Source organism: Equus caballus, chromosome 1, assembly GCF_041296265.1.
Source record: "Equus caballus isolate H_3958 breed thoroughbred chromosome 1, TB-T2T, whole genome shotgun sequence".
NCBI lineage: Eukaryota > Metazoa > Chordata > Mammalia > Perissodactyla > Equidae > Equus > Equus caballus.
In genome coordinates this window covers 17,003,438-17,016,821 of record NC_091684.1, presented here as the reverse complement: position 1 = coordinate 17,016,821, position 13,384 = coordinate 17,003,438, and the positions used below count along the sequence as shown (strand labels likewise).

Genomic DNA, 13,384 nt, shown 5'->3' with positions numbered 1-13,384 from the left:
AATCCTGGATCTGCTCCTCCCTGTCTGTGTTAGCTTCGGAATATTATCTGATTTCTGTGAATTTCAATTTCTTCATCTGCATAAAATATAAAATAACACAATAATGCCTGTAAAATGCTTAGCACAGCAAATTGGTACCTAGTAAGTATTCAATAAATGTTAGCTAATATTATTTTCAGTTTTATTCTCCTTTTAATACCATAATTTGGAAAGGAACTATCTCACCATGTAACGATTTCATTTATTCTTTCATTCACTCCTTCACTTACCATAAGCAGAATGCACTCCAGTAGCTATAGGTCAGGCAAAGAAGAATACAACATGATATCTGCCTTGGAGGAGAAGGAATCTAATAGGACATACAGCATGTACATCAGTGCTTATAGTAAAACATTGGGAGGTAGCACAGGCCTGTTGTGCTTAGGCATTTCAAAGAGTGGAAGTGAATACAGAGACAATAGAGATGAATAAGAAACTGGACCTGCCCTCAAGGAGCTGGTTTCACTGCGAAGATAGGACATTTACCCAAGTGTCATTCAAGGTAGAAAATAAAGAGGACCATAAAAGGTACAATAAAGAACTAAAGAGGGAAAGACTAAATACTTCTGCCCAGGGAGGCCTTCATGGATGAGTTGGCTTTGAGGTGTGTATAATTTTAGGAAAGTAAGAGAGCCCTGTAGGAAGGATCTCCTAGACAGTAGGAATATTATGAGAGAGGAAGGCACAGATTCCAGACACCCTGGGCACAGTTGTTGGACAATGAGCACTTACATTGACTAAAACGTGGAGCTTGTGCAGATTAAAGGATGAAGTTTGATGAGTGGGTGGACACAGAGCCTGGCAACCCTGAAATGCCATTTTGGACTCCATTTTACAGAGATTGCAAAGTGACAGCCCTCAGACCATTTTGTTTCATAGATATGTTCTTTTGGCAGCAAAAATTTTGAGATTTAATGTCTTTAAAGAAATCTCCTACATCTCAGTTCTTTGTAGTGCCCACCACTTTTTACTGTCTCATTCTAGAAGTTAAGACAGTCCTCTTACCTATTATAGGCAGTGCGCCTTGCAGTTAGGCATACAAGCCCAGAAATTAGACTACCTTGTCCGAAATCCTGGTTTTGTCACCTATTAGGCCTGTAACCTTAGTTACGTTACTTAAACTTTTTGAGCTTTAGTTTCATCATTTGTAAAATGAGAATAGTGCCTACCTCATGGGGTAGGATTAAACCCATGTAAGCATGTAGCGTAGCACAAGGCATACTGTAAGCACTTAAATGTTAGCTTTTATTAAATTACCCTCCTGGGCCTTGAAGGAGTTTAAGTTTGCAAGCCCTCCCTTGAAACTGCTGAAAGTTTTTGAGAAGGGAAATAACATCTTTTTAATCTTTTGAGTACTACCCTATTGGACCAAACTCTGCTAAATTGCAACGACTAGTCCAAGGACATCAGATAATTCTGTTAAATCATCAGCTGCTGGGGTTAGGGTTTCCAGTGATAGATGTTAGTGGGATTTCTAGAAGTCAGTCACTCCCTCATTCACTCATTTTCTGAGAAGGCCAGTGGAGGGGGGAACAAGTAAGTAGCCAGCTTTGTCCATTGATATCTTTCAAACATCCAGCAATTCTAGTAGCAGCAGTTTGCCAGGATAGATCTTAGGTTTGAATGGTTGGCTCACTTTCAGAACATGTCATTATGAACTTTAAGAACTGTAATCTTGAAAATCCTTATGATTCCAGAAGCTTCTCTGGTAACTTGATTGTCTTTTAATAGCTAAAAAATGGAAAGAGTTTAACATAGAATTGCTACTCCCAAAAACAAGAACTTGAAAATATGAGTACAGTGGTTTCAGAAACACTTGGAGTGAACAAAACAAGTCTTTTGTAAAAGTGTTGTATGCTTAGTAAACAAGAACTGCTAATTACGTAACTGTCGGTGATGTTTTCTGGCACGGTCTAAAACCAGCTTCTTGCGGTACAACAAATATGAAAATGCCTGGAAGTAAATCACAGTTGCTAAGTGCTGTGGGCAAACAAACCTGTGCCTTATCTCATTCAAAGGCAGCCATGGAAAATGCATGATAAATTGCACAGTTCAGTGAGCATGTTATGTCATTGTGAAATGACTGATTCATGGTTATGTATTTATCACTAAACAACTGACAAACCTGAAGGTATCAGAAATATTATCCATGGGCTTTTGCTATTTTCTGTTGCAAAAATTCAAATGCTATAAAGTATTTTTTTCTTTTGTATTTAAAAATCTGTATTGAAAGTGAGATTTGCCACAAATTCTTTGAAATAATTTTTCAAATTATGTGAGTTCCTGCCAGAAGTGTCAAAGAGCCTGTGCTAGTCACTAATATTTTAAACATAATGAATAATTCATATTTTTGCTAATATCCTTTTATGAAAATTGTATAGCTAAAAATAGACAAAGTTGTAAGCCAATTTGATTTTAAAGTAGAATTATAATTTCCTTTCATATAGCTTATCAATATAAAGAAATTTATGAATATTTTCTGTACAATAGCAGTAGAATTAAGAGTGAGAGCATTATTGTAAGGAAGATTTTACAGAAGTGGCTTTTATGCAAGCATAATTCCTTTTCCATGGTCAAGATATTTTACTGCTGTCTTTGTTGCTGAGTCTCATAAGTTTAAAGTATTGAATAATTAAGCCATTTTCCACCTGAAGTTTACAGTTAGTTTTTGCTAATTTCTCTCTCAGTTGGTGCTTTTGGCATCAGCACTTGATGTTTAAAACCCTTTCTTGTAGTGTTAAATACAGCAGAAAGGTAACCTAACAACGCAATCAACAGATGTATTCTCAAATTGCTTCTTGTTTTTCTAGATCCTCTAAACCAAGAACCACTGTTTCGCAGCCATTGTGGTTTTTTGTTTCGTTTTGCTGTAATCATAAAATTCTTGTCTTCTAATTTTTGTAATCAAGTATTTTCACATGACTTTGGATATTTTGAATAGTGCCAGTTATTGCATCAAAAGCTTAAAAACAAAACAACAAAGAAAACCTTGCCTGATGGTAAAAATGATAAATTATTTCTAGGCATACTAAAAGGGGTTTGGGTTTTTCCAATGTATTACCATCATTTAAACCTGAATTCATTTTATTTTCTCCTAGTATATTTTAACCAATTGACCTTTACATATACTTTGCATTTATTAAATTAGAATAAACTTCAGTAGCCTGGAAATATGGTTCAAAACATTCATAGTATTTTTCTTTTAGCCTCGAAATATGACAAGCCTATTCTCTAAATATTTACATCATTAGAGATTATCTATGTACTTATGCTGATTCTGACTTAACGTTTTCAAAAATATTTCTGTTAAATTAAATGTAAGCTTTAAAGTATAAACCATAGATCATGCAACTTGATACAAGTATTGCAACATGGCTTACAGCATTTTCATGGAAGATTTTTATGCCCTTTATTTCTACCACCATGGCCACTTTCACCTTTATATGGAAAACTCCCAAAATATATCTGTATGAAGATAATTTTAAAACATGAGATTTATGTTGCTATAAAGGAGAAATCCTTTATAACCACATAAAACCGTTGTCACCAGAAATTTCAGTCTAAGTTTTACATGAAAGGGAACATATTTTATCTTTAATGCCTCGTTAAACTTTCTGGAAACGGCAGTATTCTAAACTATTCTAGGTGAATGACTACACATGTCTGTATTCCTTCTGAAAAGTTCAAATATCATCAGTGAAAAAAAGCTAAACAAATCATTTGTTCTAATAATTAAAGCTGTGGTATTTTTTCTTCTATTTAATTTTGCCTTTATGCATAGATAATTGCTTTGATATGTGGACTATGTCTCACCTGTAGTTTTTTGAGCAAAATAGCCTAAACCACCATTCCCAGGCTAAAATGATACCCACACTGTTTCAAAGGTGACTTTGTATTTAAAGCCAAATTCCTTGTGTGTGTTTATGTCCACACTTGTGTGCACAGATTATGTGTTCACATGTGTGATTGCACATGTGTTTCTGGTTGCATGTGTGTAGGTGCATGTTTGTTTGTACATGCACACATATGATAAACTGCATCGTATGGTTAAGAACATGGACTCAGGAGGCAGCCTGCCAGATTATAAATCCCAGCCCTGCTACTTCCTAGTGATGTGAATTTGAGCAAGTTTTTTTTTTTTTTTAAAGTGGTGGTACTATTTTATTTATTTATTTTTAATTTTTATTTTTTTTGGATGTACCCCATATTTCGAATTCTGTATACATTACATCATGTTCACCACCCAAACTATTTTATTTATTTATTTTTTTAATTTTTATTTTTTTTGGATGTACCTCATATTTCGAATTCTGTGTACATTACATCACGTTCACCACCCGAACACTAATTATAGTGCATCCCCTCACATGTGACCCTAATCACCCCTTTTGCCCTCCCCCCTCTCCCCTTCCCCAATGGTAACCACCAGTCCAAGTTTTTTCAACTTCTTGCTTCGGTGTTCTCATCCTACAGGGTTGTAAGATTTAAAAGTTTCTGTATTTAAAGTATTTTGAACACCTAATCCATAGTAAGTACTTAATAAAATACTAGCTATTACTGTTATAATCATTATCTTATATTCATTTACTCTATTTTATTCCTAGTCAAATTATTTATACAAATGCATTGGTGGGTGATTATTACATATCTATTTAATGAAGTTTAAAGATATGCCAACAGGAAATTTTGGATTGTGATAATTTAATTAGATAAATTGTGTTATATACTACATCATTGGTGACAGTAAACAATTGCAAAAAAGCAAAAAAAGTTGCATAATTTGTGGCTTACAGACTGTACATTAAGTATAGTGAAATGCATTCATTTATTCAAATGTAGGCCTATTGCACATCACACTGTGCCAGGATATAGTGCAAAAATGACACATGGTACCACATGATCCAGCAATCATTCTCCTTGATATTTACCCAAAGGAGCTGAGAACTTATGTCCACAGAAAAACTGGCACAAGGATGATAGTAGCAGCTTTATTCATAATTTCCAAAACTTGGAATCAACCAAAATGTCCTTCCATAGGTGAATGGATAAATAGACAGGTATATCCAGACAATGGAGTATTATTCAGCCCTACAAAGAAATGAGCTATCAAACCATTGAAAGACATGGAACAACCTTAAATGTATATTTTTAAGTGGAAGAAGTCAATCTGAAAAGGCTAAATACTATATGATTCCAACTATATGACGTTCTGAAAAAGACAAAACTGTGGAGAAAGTAAAAAGTTCGGTGGTTTCCAGGTGTTGAGGGTGGAGGGAGGGATGAACAGGCACAGCACAGAGGATTTTTAGGGCAGTGAAACTACTCTGTATGGTAGTATAATGGTGGATACATGTCATACATTTGTCCAAACCCATAGAATGTACAACTCCAAGACTGAACCCTAATGTAAACTATGGACTCTGGGTGATTATGAAGTGTCAATGTAGGTTCATATATTGTAACAAATGTACCCCTTTGGTGGGGAAGTTGATAATGGGGGAGGCTATACATGCATGGGGGCAGTGGGTATATGGAAAATCTCTATACCCTCCTCTTAATTTTGCTGTGAACCTAAAACTTCTCTTAAAAATACAGTCTATTAAAGAAAAAACAAGCTAAAAATAGAACAAAGCAAAGAGTACTGTTCAAAAATTGCAAAAAATATGTACCAACATAAAATACTCCAAGAAAACGGTCTTCTAAATGTTAATGACCATCACTACAAAAAAAACTACGTTACTGTAATAAAATATTCAGTTGAACTATTAAAAAAACCCAAAACATCCTGTGTCCCCAACCACTAGGAATGTATAGGTTGACTGAAGCAGAGATAGGAAAAAGTAAAATAGCTGGGTCACATCAATTGTGAAGATTGAAAATAGGTTTTCTTTTTCAGGGGGCGCCCAAACCTATAGCCATTGAACCGTGTGCTGGGAACAGAGCTGCTGTTCTGACTGTGTTTCTTTGTCTACCGCGAGGATCATCAGGTGCCCCTCCCCCTGGGCAGTCAGGTAAGCAGAATGAGGAGCCATCAGCAGTTAAGCAAAACATGTAGACTGAACAGAAGAAATAAACAATACTATCAAATAGCATAGTAATGATATTTATATGGTTCCAATTTAGAGCACAGTAAAATTTTATTAGAATACAAACTTTTACCCAAATATCTCGATTTGTGCATTGCTATAAATTCAAATTTGCCAGTGTTTCTCTTAAAAAAACATGTTGAGTCTGTGTGTGTGTTTGTACATTATATACACGTATGTATGTTCACACACACACCCCAATTTGATGTTGTAATTAAGGTGAGAAATCTCACTAGCAGGGCAGACAAGTTCTCCACCCTTTAAGGGCAGCCTCTTTTCTCCCAGTACGTGTGTCAAATAGGATGCCAAATTATAAATATGATTAGACGTTTGCTTTGTAAATATAGAACTAAATTAGGGAACTTACTTGCATGTTTGGACTGTTTAGAGGCATCAGAGGATGATAGCTTGATGTAACCATCTCACTATGATTAGGATATGGTCTTGCTGTCACCACCAGACAGGCGGAGCTCATGGGCCAGGGAATCCTCTCCTTTAGATGGGCATAGCCAGCCTTTCCTCTGATTGTCTTCTCCCTACATGAAAAGCATATTTTGAATTTTGGGGTAGCTAAATATATCCTCTTAGTGATCCTCTCATTGCCGTGATGTTGTCCACATTGTAAACATGCTCGATGTTAAGTATAACTTGTCATTAAATCACAAATCATGCTTATTCTCTCTTTTTACACATCCTATTTAATCTGCTTATAATTTCTAATTTTTCTGTCTCCTGACTGTTTTCTCTAAACAACTTTTAGTGAAATGGATGCTTTTTGAGGGTAAGGGTGATTTCAAATCTATCTTTTTCTTCAATTCCGCTTAAGCATAAAACACAGTGCCAGAGATCTAGCAGGTTTTCAATAACAGTAATCGATGATGAACTCTCCTCTCTGCTTATTTTATCTTTTCTTGACTCCCTAGTTAGCTGTGACCTTGCTCCTCACTTTCTTGATTTGTGTCCAACCAGACACGAAAGTGGAAGCTACACTACTTTATCTCTTATAAACTTAAGACAGTCATGTAACAGAATTTTTCCCATATGGGGACAGAGGGTTTCCATCACCTTTAGACTTGTCATTTATGATACCTAATGATATCTTGTTGCAGGAATTTCTACCCAAAGTTCTTTTGAACGTGTTTATTCAAAGAAATAAACGCTCTCTTCACCTTCTCATACACTGAGTGAATGCCTCCCTCTTCTCCTTTCAGAACCACCAAGGTAAATAGGATGCAGTAAGGAGAATAGTTTGGCACTGGTCAGATAAGATGGGTAATTATGGGTACTGTGCCCAGCTAATGGAAGTATTGTTTTAAGGCTGGGATGATTTCCAAAACAAACACTTCACTAATGAAAACAAGCCTATGTGATATACACCAAGGTTCTTCTAGATCCTTGACAAGATGACATACTGAGAGGCAGAGTGAAGGCAACTGCCAATACTCTGTCCCTTTAACCTTTGAAATCTTTTTGGCTGATTTGAAGGAGCCAAGTAGCAGTGTGGACCATTACTTCAGCTGTGTCACTATGGATGCATTATGATTACTAATGATCATGCTATCATGGATGTGCATAGTGCCTTACTCTTTACAAAGTGTTTTCCTATTTTTCACATTTGATCCTCATGACAAGCCTGTGTGATAGGTATTATAAAACTCATTTTATAAATAAGGGAAGTGAAGCATAGAAATCTCTGTATTTCTACACTCAAGGAATAATTGGGAAAATACTAGAGTACAGAGCAAAACAACAAAAAATACTTATTGCTAACATTCCAGGTAATTTTTCCTGATGATCTACAACAGAGAGCTTAATTCTGTATAATTTGCAGCCCATGTCTTCACAAAGCCAAACATTTGGAGGAGTAATGAAAATGTCTACAGGGTTGATACAGGAAGACAAAACCTTGAGTTAACTTACCATACTTTTTATAGTGCCTGTAGATTGAACTATGTTGAATATCTGTGTGTATAATTCAGGATGAGCTGCTTCTTTATTTTAAAAAAAACTAATAAATTTTTTCCAGCTATCTTTCTAGGAGTAGGAAGACTCTTTGATTCTACTCCTTCAAAATACAGTATTATCTGCTGTCTGCATTCTAGTTTGAAATGCACCAAAATCATACGATATTGATGAATGGATAGGAGGATGGGGAGATGGACAGATATGTCATAAAGCAAGTAAAGCAAATGCCAATGGAAGAATCTACGTAGCAGGAATGCTGGTGTTCATTATAAAATTCTTTTCACTTTGCTATAGGTTTGAAATTTTTTTACAGTACGACCTGGGAAACAATAAAATAAAAACTCTTGGGCCGGCCCCATGGCCGAGTGGTTAAGTTCGCACACTCCACTTTGGTGGCCCAGGGTTTCCTGGTTCGGATTCTGGGCACGGACATGGCACCGCTCGTCAGGCCATGCTGAGGCAGTGTCTCACATGCCACAACTAGAAGGATCTACAACAAAAATATACCACTATGTAGTGGGGGAATTTGTGGGAAAAAAGCAGGAAAAAAAAACTTTTGACTTCACTGGGAAAAAAAGTCAGTGTCTATAGAAAGAAATTTTCTAATGTTGACATTTAGACTTTCCCTAAACAAAGCAAATGCTGACACCAACATACAAACTAAATGACTCCTTTTTTTCACTCTTCATCAAGACATTTGGTGTGTACACAACCAATTAAAACTTAACATAGTATCATCCAATATTTGAGAGGAAATGCATTCCAATGATTATTTGGAAACCATATTGGCTCTTGGGAGGGAAATGTTGACTTTGGTTGTCTCATTGCTAGTGTTTAGCTTATCTCATATCTTTGCAGGAAGTCCATCTCTGTGCCTGTGCTTATCACAGCACCCTACACATAGAAAGCAGTTCATAAATTATTTTGATGATGACGATGATGTTAAGAGACCTGGGAAATGTGGTAACCTTAGGCAACCACTTCATCTATGAGCCTCAGTGAAATACAGTAAAATGAGCAATTGGACTAGAGTTCATTCACTATTTCCCACATTGCTCTCCTAGGAGCCCTGTTTTCTAAAGAGCCTCCTCCACTACTGATGCAGGGTTAGAGGTTTGGGGAGTTGAAAAGGAGGTAGAGGAGGAGCTTCATGGACAGACACCTGACCCCATCTCCACTGTGTGAAGGACAGGGTGCCAGGAATCTTCTCTTGGCTCTTAGGCTATTTATGACTCTAAATGTTAGCATATCTTTTCAGTGATTAATTAGCATTAATTATTAGATTAAAAGTCCTCTTGCAGTACTTTGCATAATCTCAAAATTTTTTATCAGGCCCTTTTTTGAAATGTAGCTTCCTAAATGTCGAGGGATGCTTTTCATAATGTACCCTTCATTGCATGAATAAAAGCATTTAAGATATGGATGAGTTTGGGGATATGGAGAAGGTAGAAATGGCGGTTTTCTCTTAGAAACTGAATTTCAGCACTAACAAATAAGTGGTTCAGAAACATCTAGGTACAATTTTGGCCATCTCTTTTCTATAGCAGCTAGTGATTTTCTTTTTTTCAATTTAAAATAATGTCATTGTCTTTGGACTTTATTCTCTTTCCACCAGCAAGTATTTCAGCAATACTTTGCAAATAATAATTAGATATGGCCCTTTTAGTGTCTGTCTAAAATGTGTAAAGTCCTTTTGTGGCTTTCATCTTAACAGAGGTCAGAAGAAAGACAGATTCATCCTTCAGACTGCCCCATGCACTAATCTTTGTGTGTGTGTGTAATGTAATGAATTTAGATGTTTGTGAGCAATTCTCCCTCTAGGTGGCTTAGAAGAGTAAAAGAAAATACATTAAATAGGCTTTGCGGCTTTCCTGGAGCTGGACTAATTAGGTTCCCTGCTCCCCAACCCTGTAACCTGCTGCTTCGTTCTTGTGTTTTCTGTGAGCAACCACTGCCAACCATGCCAGACTCGCTTGGGTTAATGTGGGCTTTCTGCCATCGGCATATGTACACTGTACAGCCACTTTCTCTGCTGACCTCAAAGTGGTTGAAAGACTGACATCCCCATGAAAACAGGGCACGTCAAGTAACCTCTGCATGACACTAAACAACCAAGCATGTCTCCAATCACCTTGGACAGCAAGGTCCCCAAACGTTTTAGAGTCACATTAAGATGAAATGTGGGCAAAGTAAATAGAGGTCGTCAAAAGCATAAATTGAAAATGATAATGATTGCTGTCACTTTTGATGGAGGATTATGGATTTCATAGTTTATGGATTCTTACTAATAAGAAGCAGATTAACTTTTCTCACTGGATTAAAAATCCCAGTGGCCCAAATGTCCACTGCCAAAACCGAGCTCTGTGCTTCAACTAAAAGTAGACTTTTGCCCTGATCTTGCCTCATGTTTGATTGACTCTAACATTACCAAAAAGAATACTGCTGGAAAGTCTAAGGTTTTGACATTTTTTTCTTTAGGCTTAGAAGTTTTGACAGAATGACCTGGTTATTTTGAAAAATCTAGAAATAATGTGTAATGTTCAAAATGATCTTCTACTCACAGTGTCACGGATGCCTTTCCTCTTTGTAATGATGACAGGAGAGCTTTGGTTTAAATGAAAAGACATGGGAGAAACAGAACTAGTAATTCTGAGCATTGTATCAGGTGCCTTATGTACATTCATTGGCTGAACTCTCCTAATAACTCTATGAACTAGCTGTTATTATTCCACTTTTGTAGATTAAAAAAGCTCGAGAGAGATTAAATGCCTTGTCCAGGGCCAGTACAGCTGGTGAGCGAACAAACCAGAATCAAACCCAGAGCCATCTGGATCCTCAGCCCGTGAAACTCGTCCTCAACACTGTGCTTCTCTGGATAAAGATAGAGTGGTACTCCAGATAGCCCTTATCCCAAAAAGGCTTTATATCCAAAGTCAAAGAGGAAGGATCTGGAGGGTTCTGCTAAGCATTGGGCTTAAGGAGGCAAGGATACATTTATCTTTCCTAGTTTTTAACTCCAGAAATTTGGTAAAATGCAAATATGTACATGCCATGACACATCTGTCAATGAAGCTATGACTCAGTGTGTAATGGCAACAAGGGGCATGCAATTATAGGAAAAGAACTTAAGCTTATATGTGTGAGCCATGGACTTGAAGTCCCAAGTCCTGAGATCTAGATCCAGGTCTTCCAGCAACGAGCTGTGTGACCATGGGCAAGTCTTTTAGTCTCTGGGTCCTGTTTTCTCATATACAAAATGATGGGATTGGGTTAGATTCCTGGGATGCGTTTCACTCCAACCGTGTCATGCAGTTCTGCTACAAATTATACTCAGTCATACCAGTTTGGGGTAGGAAGAGCAAATAACTCGCTTGTAAGTGGTACCATAACTTATCTTTCCAGCTGCTCAGGGCCAGCTAAGAAACTATATTTCTATATATTGCTTGTTAGTGACTAAAAATAATTAGCACCACTCATTAAATTTTAAAAAATTGTAATAATTTTATTAATAAAAGCTAATTCCCAATCTTCTCAGCATATTTGAAAGATTCAGATCGTTCCTAATGCCCACATTTTAGAGGTGAACAAAAGACATCTGTCTCATAGCACCAGTGGGAGGTCGAGATCCTCCGCGATCTCAGAGGTGGAGCACATGTCAGGTCTGCTGCATCGCAGTGCCTTACTCTTGCTTCTGAAGCCAGTTTTTTAAACCTATTGTAAAATTTTCAGAAGCCTCTGGAGTTTCCTGTCCCTTAAGAATCTGTTTTCCTTCCATAACTCTGACACTATACCTTCACACCTGTAGGAACACACGTGTTGATCTAATCTTAGCACTCTTGTTAGAGGTGGCTGGAATGAGAAATAAAACTACTGAATTGTATCAGAATGTCATTATAAAAATCTAGCATGTTATTTAACTTTTAATCTCAAATCCAATTATTGTTTAAATCCAGCATATGTATATTCAAAAGAAGAAAGAAAAACTGGGCACTTCATGGCAAAATAAACTACAAAATTAAGAGAGAGCCCAGGAAACAACAGAGATAAGAACAAACGTCTGAGATTATTGTTAATAAATATGACTCTGTGTCAAAAAAAATTTACCTGGTATTAAAAAGACCCTAAAATCAATAGTACAAAATGACTTTATCTTCTATCCAAAATACAGTTATTGTGAATCTTCATTTGTTATGTTTATTCATTCAAGAACTATTTAAAAGTGTCTGCTATACTGCCAGGCACTGGATATATATTAGCAAACAAAACAGAAAGGGTTTCTGCCCTCATAGATGTTACAGCCTATATGGAGATAGACATGAAACAAGTAGTCATGCAAGTAAACCCATAATTACAGATTATATTGAATGCTATGAACAACGAGTAGATAGTGCTATGAGAGAGGTAAAATAAAACTGACATTATGATCGCTAAGCTTAATATCATTCTGTGGTAGTAACAAAGTGATAAACACAGTCATTAAAATGCCCTCCCTTCAGTTCTCACTTGTCATCATGTCTCTTTAGTGTTTGACTGTTGAATATTCCCCACCTTGCCTCCTCAATTTCTGGAAACATTCCCCTTCTTTGGTGTTCTGTGCCTTGATCTATCTCAAGTACCTACTTAGACTTTGCTTAGAGATAATGGATGTAAAGCACTTCCCTCTGTTCATTGTCTCCATCTGCCCTCTAAATACAGGTAGGCATTCCCGGAGGATTGATGGTTTGATCTTTAGCCAACTTCTCATCCTTCTCCACTCTCTCCCTTTAGAATCGTGCCCTTTCCGCTCACTTAGGGGGGCATCTCAGCTACCTCTTAGCTCTGTGGGTCTTCATCCAACACCTCTCACCTGTTGAACGATAGCATCTCAACCTGGATTTGCTACTGTTTAGGTAGACAGTCATTCTTCCTTCCCTCCCTCCCCTGCTGCCATGCCTGCTCCCAGACCAGCTCTTCTCTCCTGACTTTACTGCTTCTGTAATGCCCATTTCAGGGTGGGCGTTACAAGTTTGAAACCCTGGAGTTAGCTTTCCTTGTTCTCCCCTTCTCCCCTTTTACATCCAAGTAATCATGAAGCTCTTTATATTTTACCCCTGTAGCAGAGCAGACATCTTCTTTTTGCCATTCTTACTCCCTCCATTTTTTATTCAGGTGGCTGCTTCTCACCTGGACTTCTGCCAAAGGAAGCACAATTCTAATCATATCACTCCCTTCCTCATAAACTTTAGCTGATTCTCATTGCCTGTTGAAGTGAATCCAGACGTATACTCTAGGGTGTAAGGTGCTCCTTGACCTCT

General features: G+C 37.1%; 1 protein-coding gene across 3 annotated transcripts in view; it reads left to right on the top strand.

Moving 5' to 3' along the window:
- Positions 1-13,384, top strand: part of ATRNL1 (attractin like 1) — a 740,103-nt gene that overhangs the window by 636,683 nt on the left and 90,036 nt on the right. For 2 of the 3 annotated variants that reach the window (XM_005602549.4, XM_070260536.1), the window contains exon 28: positions 5,936-6,050. The exons of the other annotated variant lie outside the window; for it this stretch is intronic. In XM_005602549.4, coding sequence (XP_005602606.3) covers positions 5,936-6,050 — 115 coding nt within the window. The remainder of the gene's footprint in view (positions 1-5,935; positions 6,051-13,384) is intronic. 3 annotated transcript variants of the gene reach the window in all.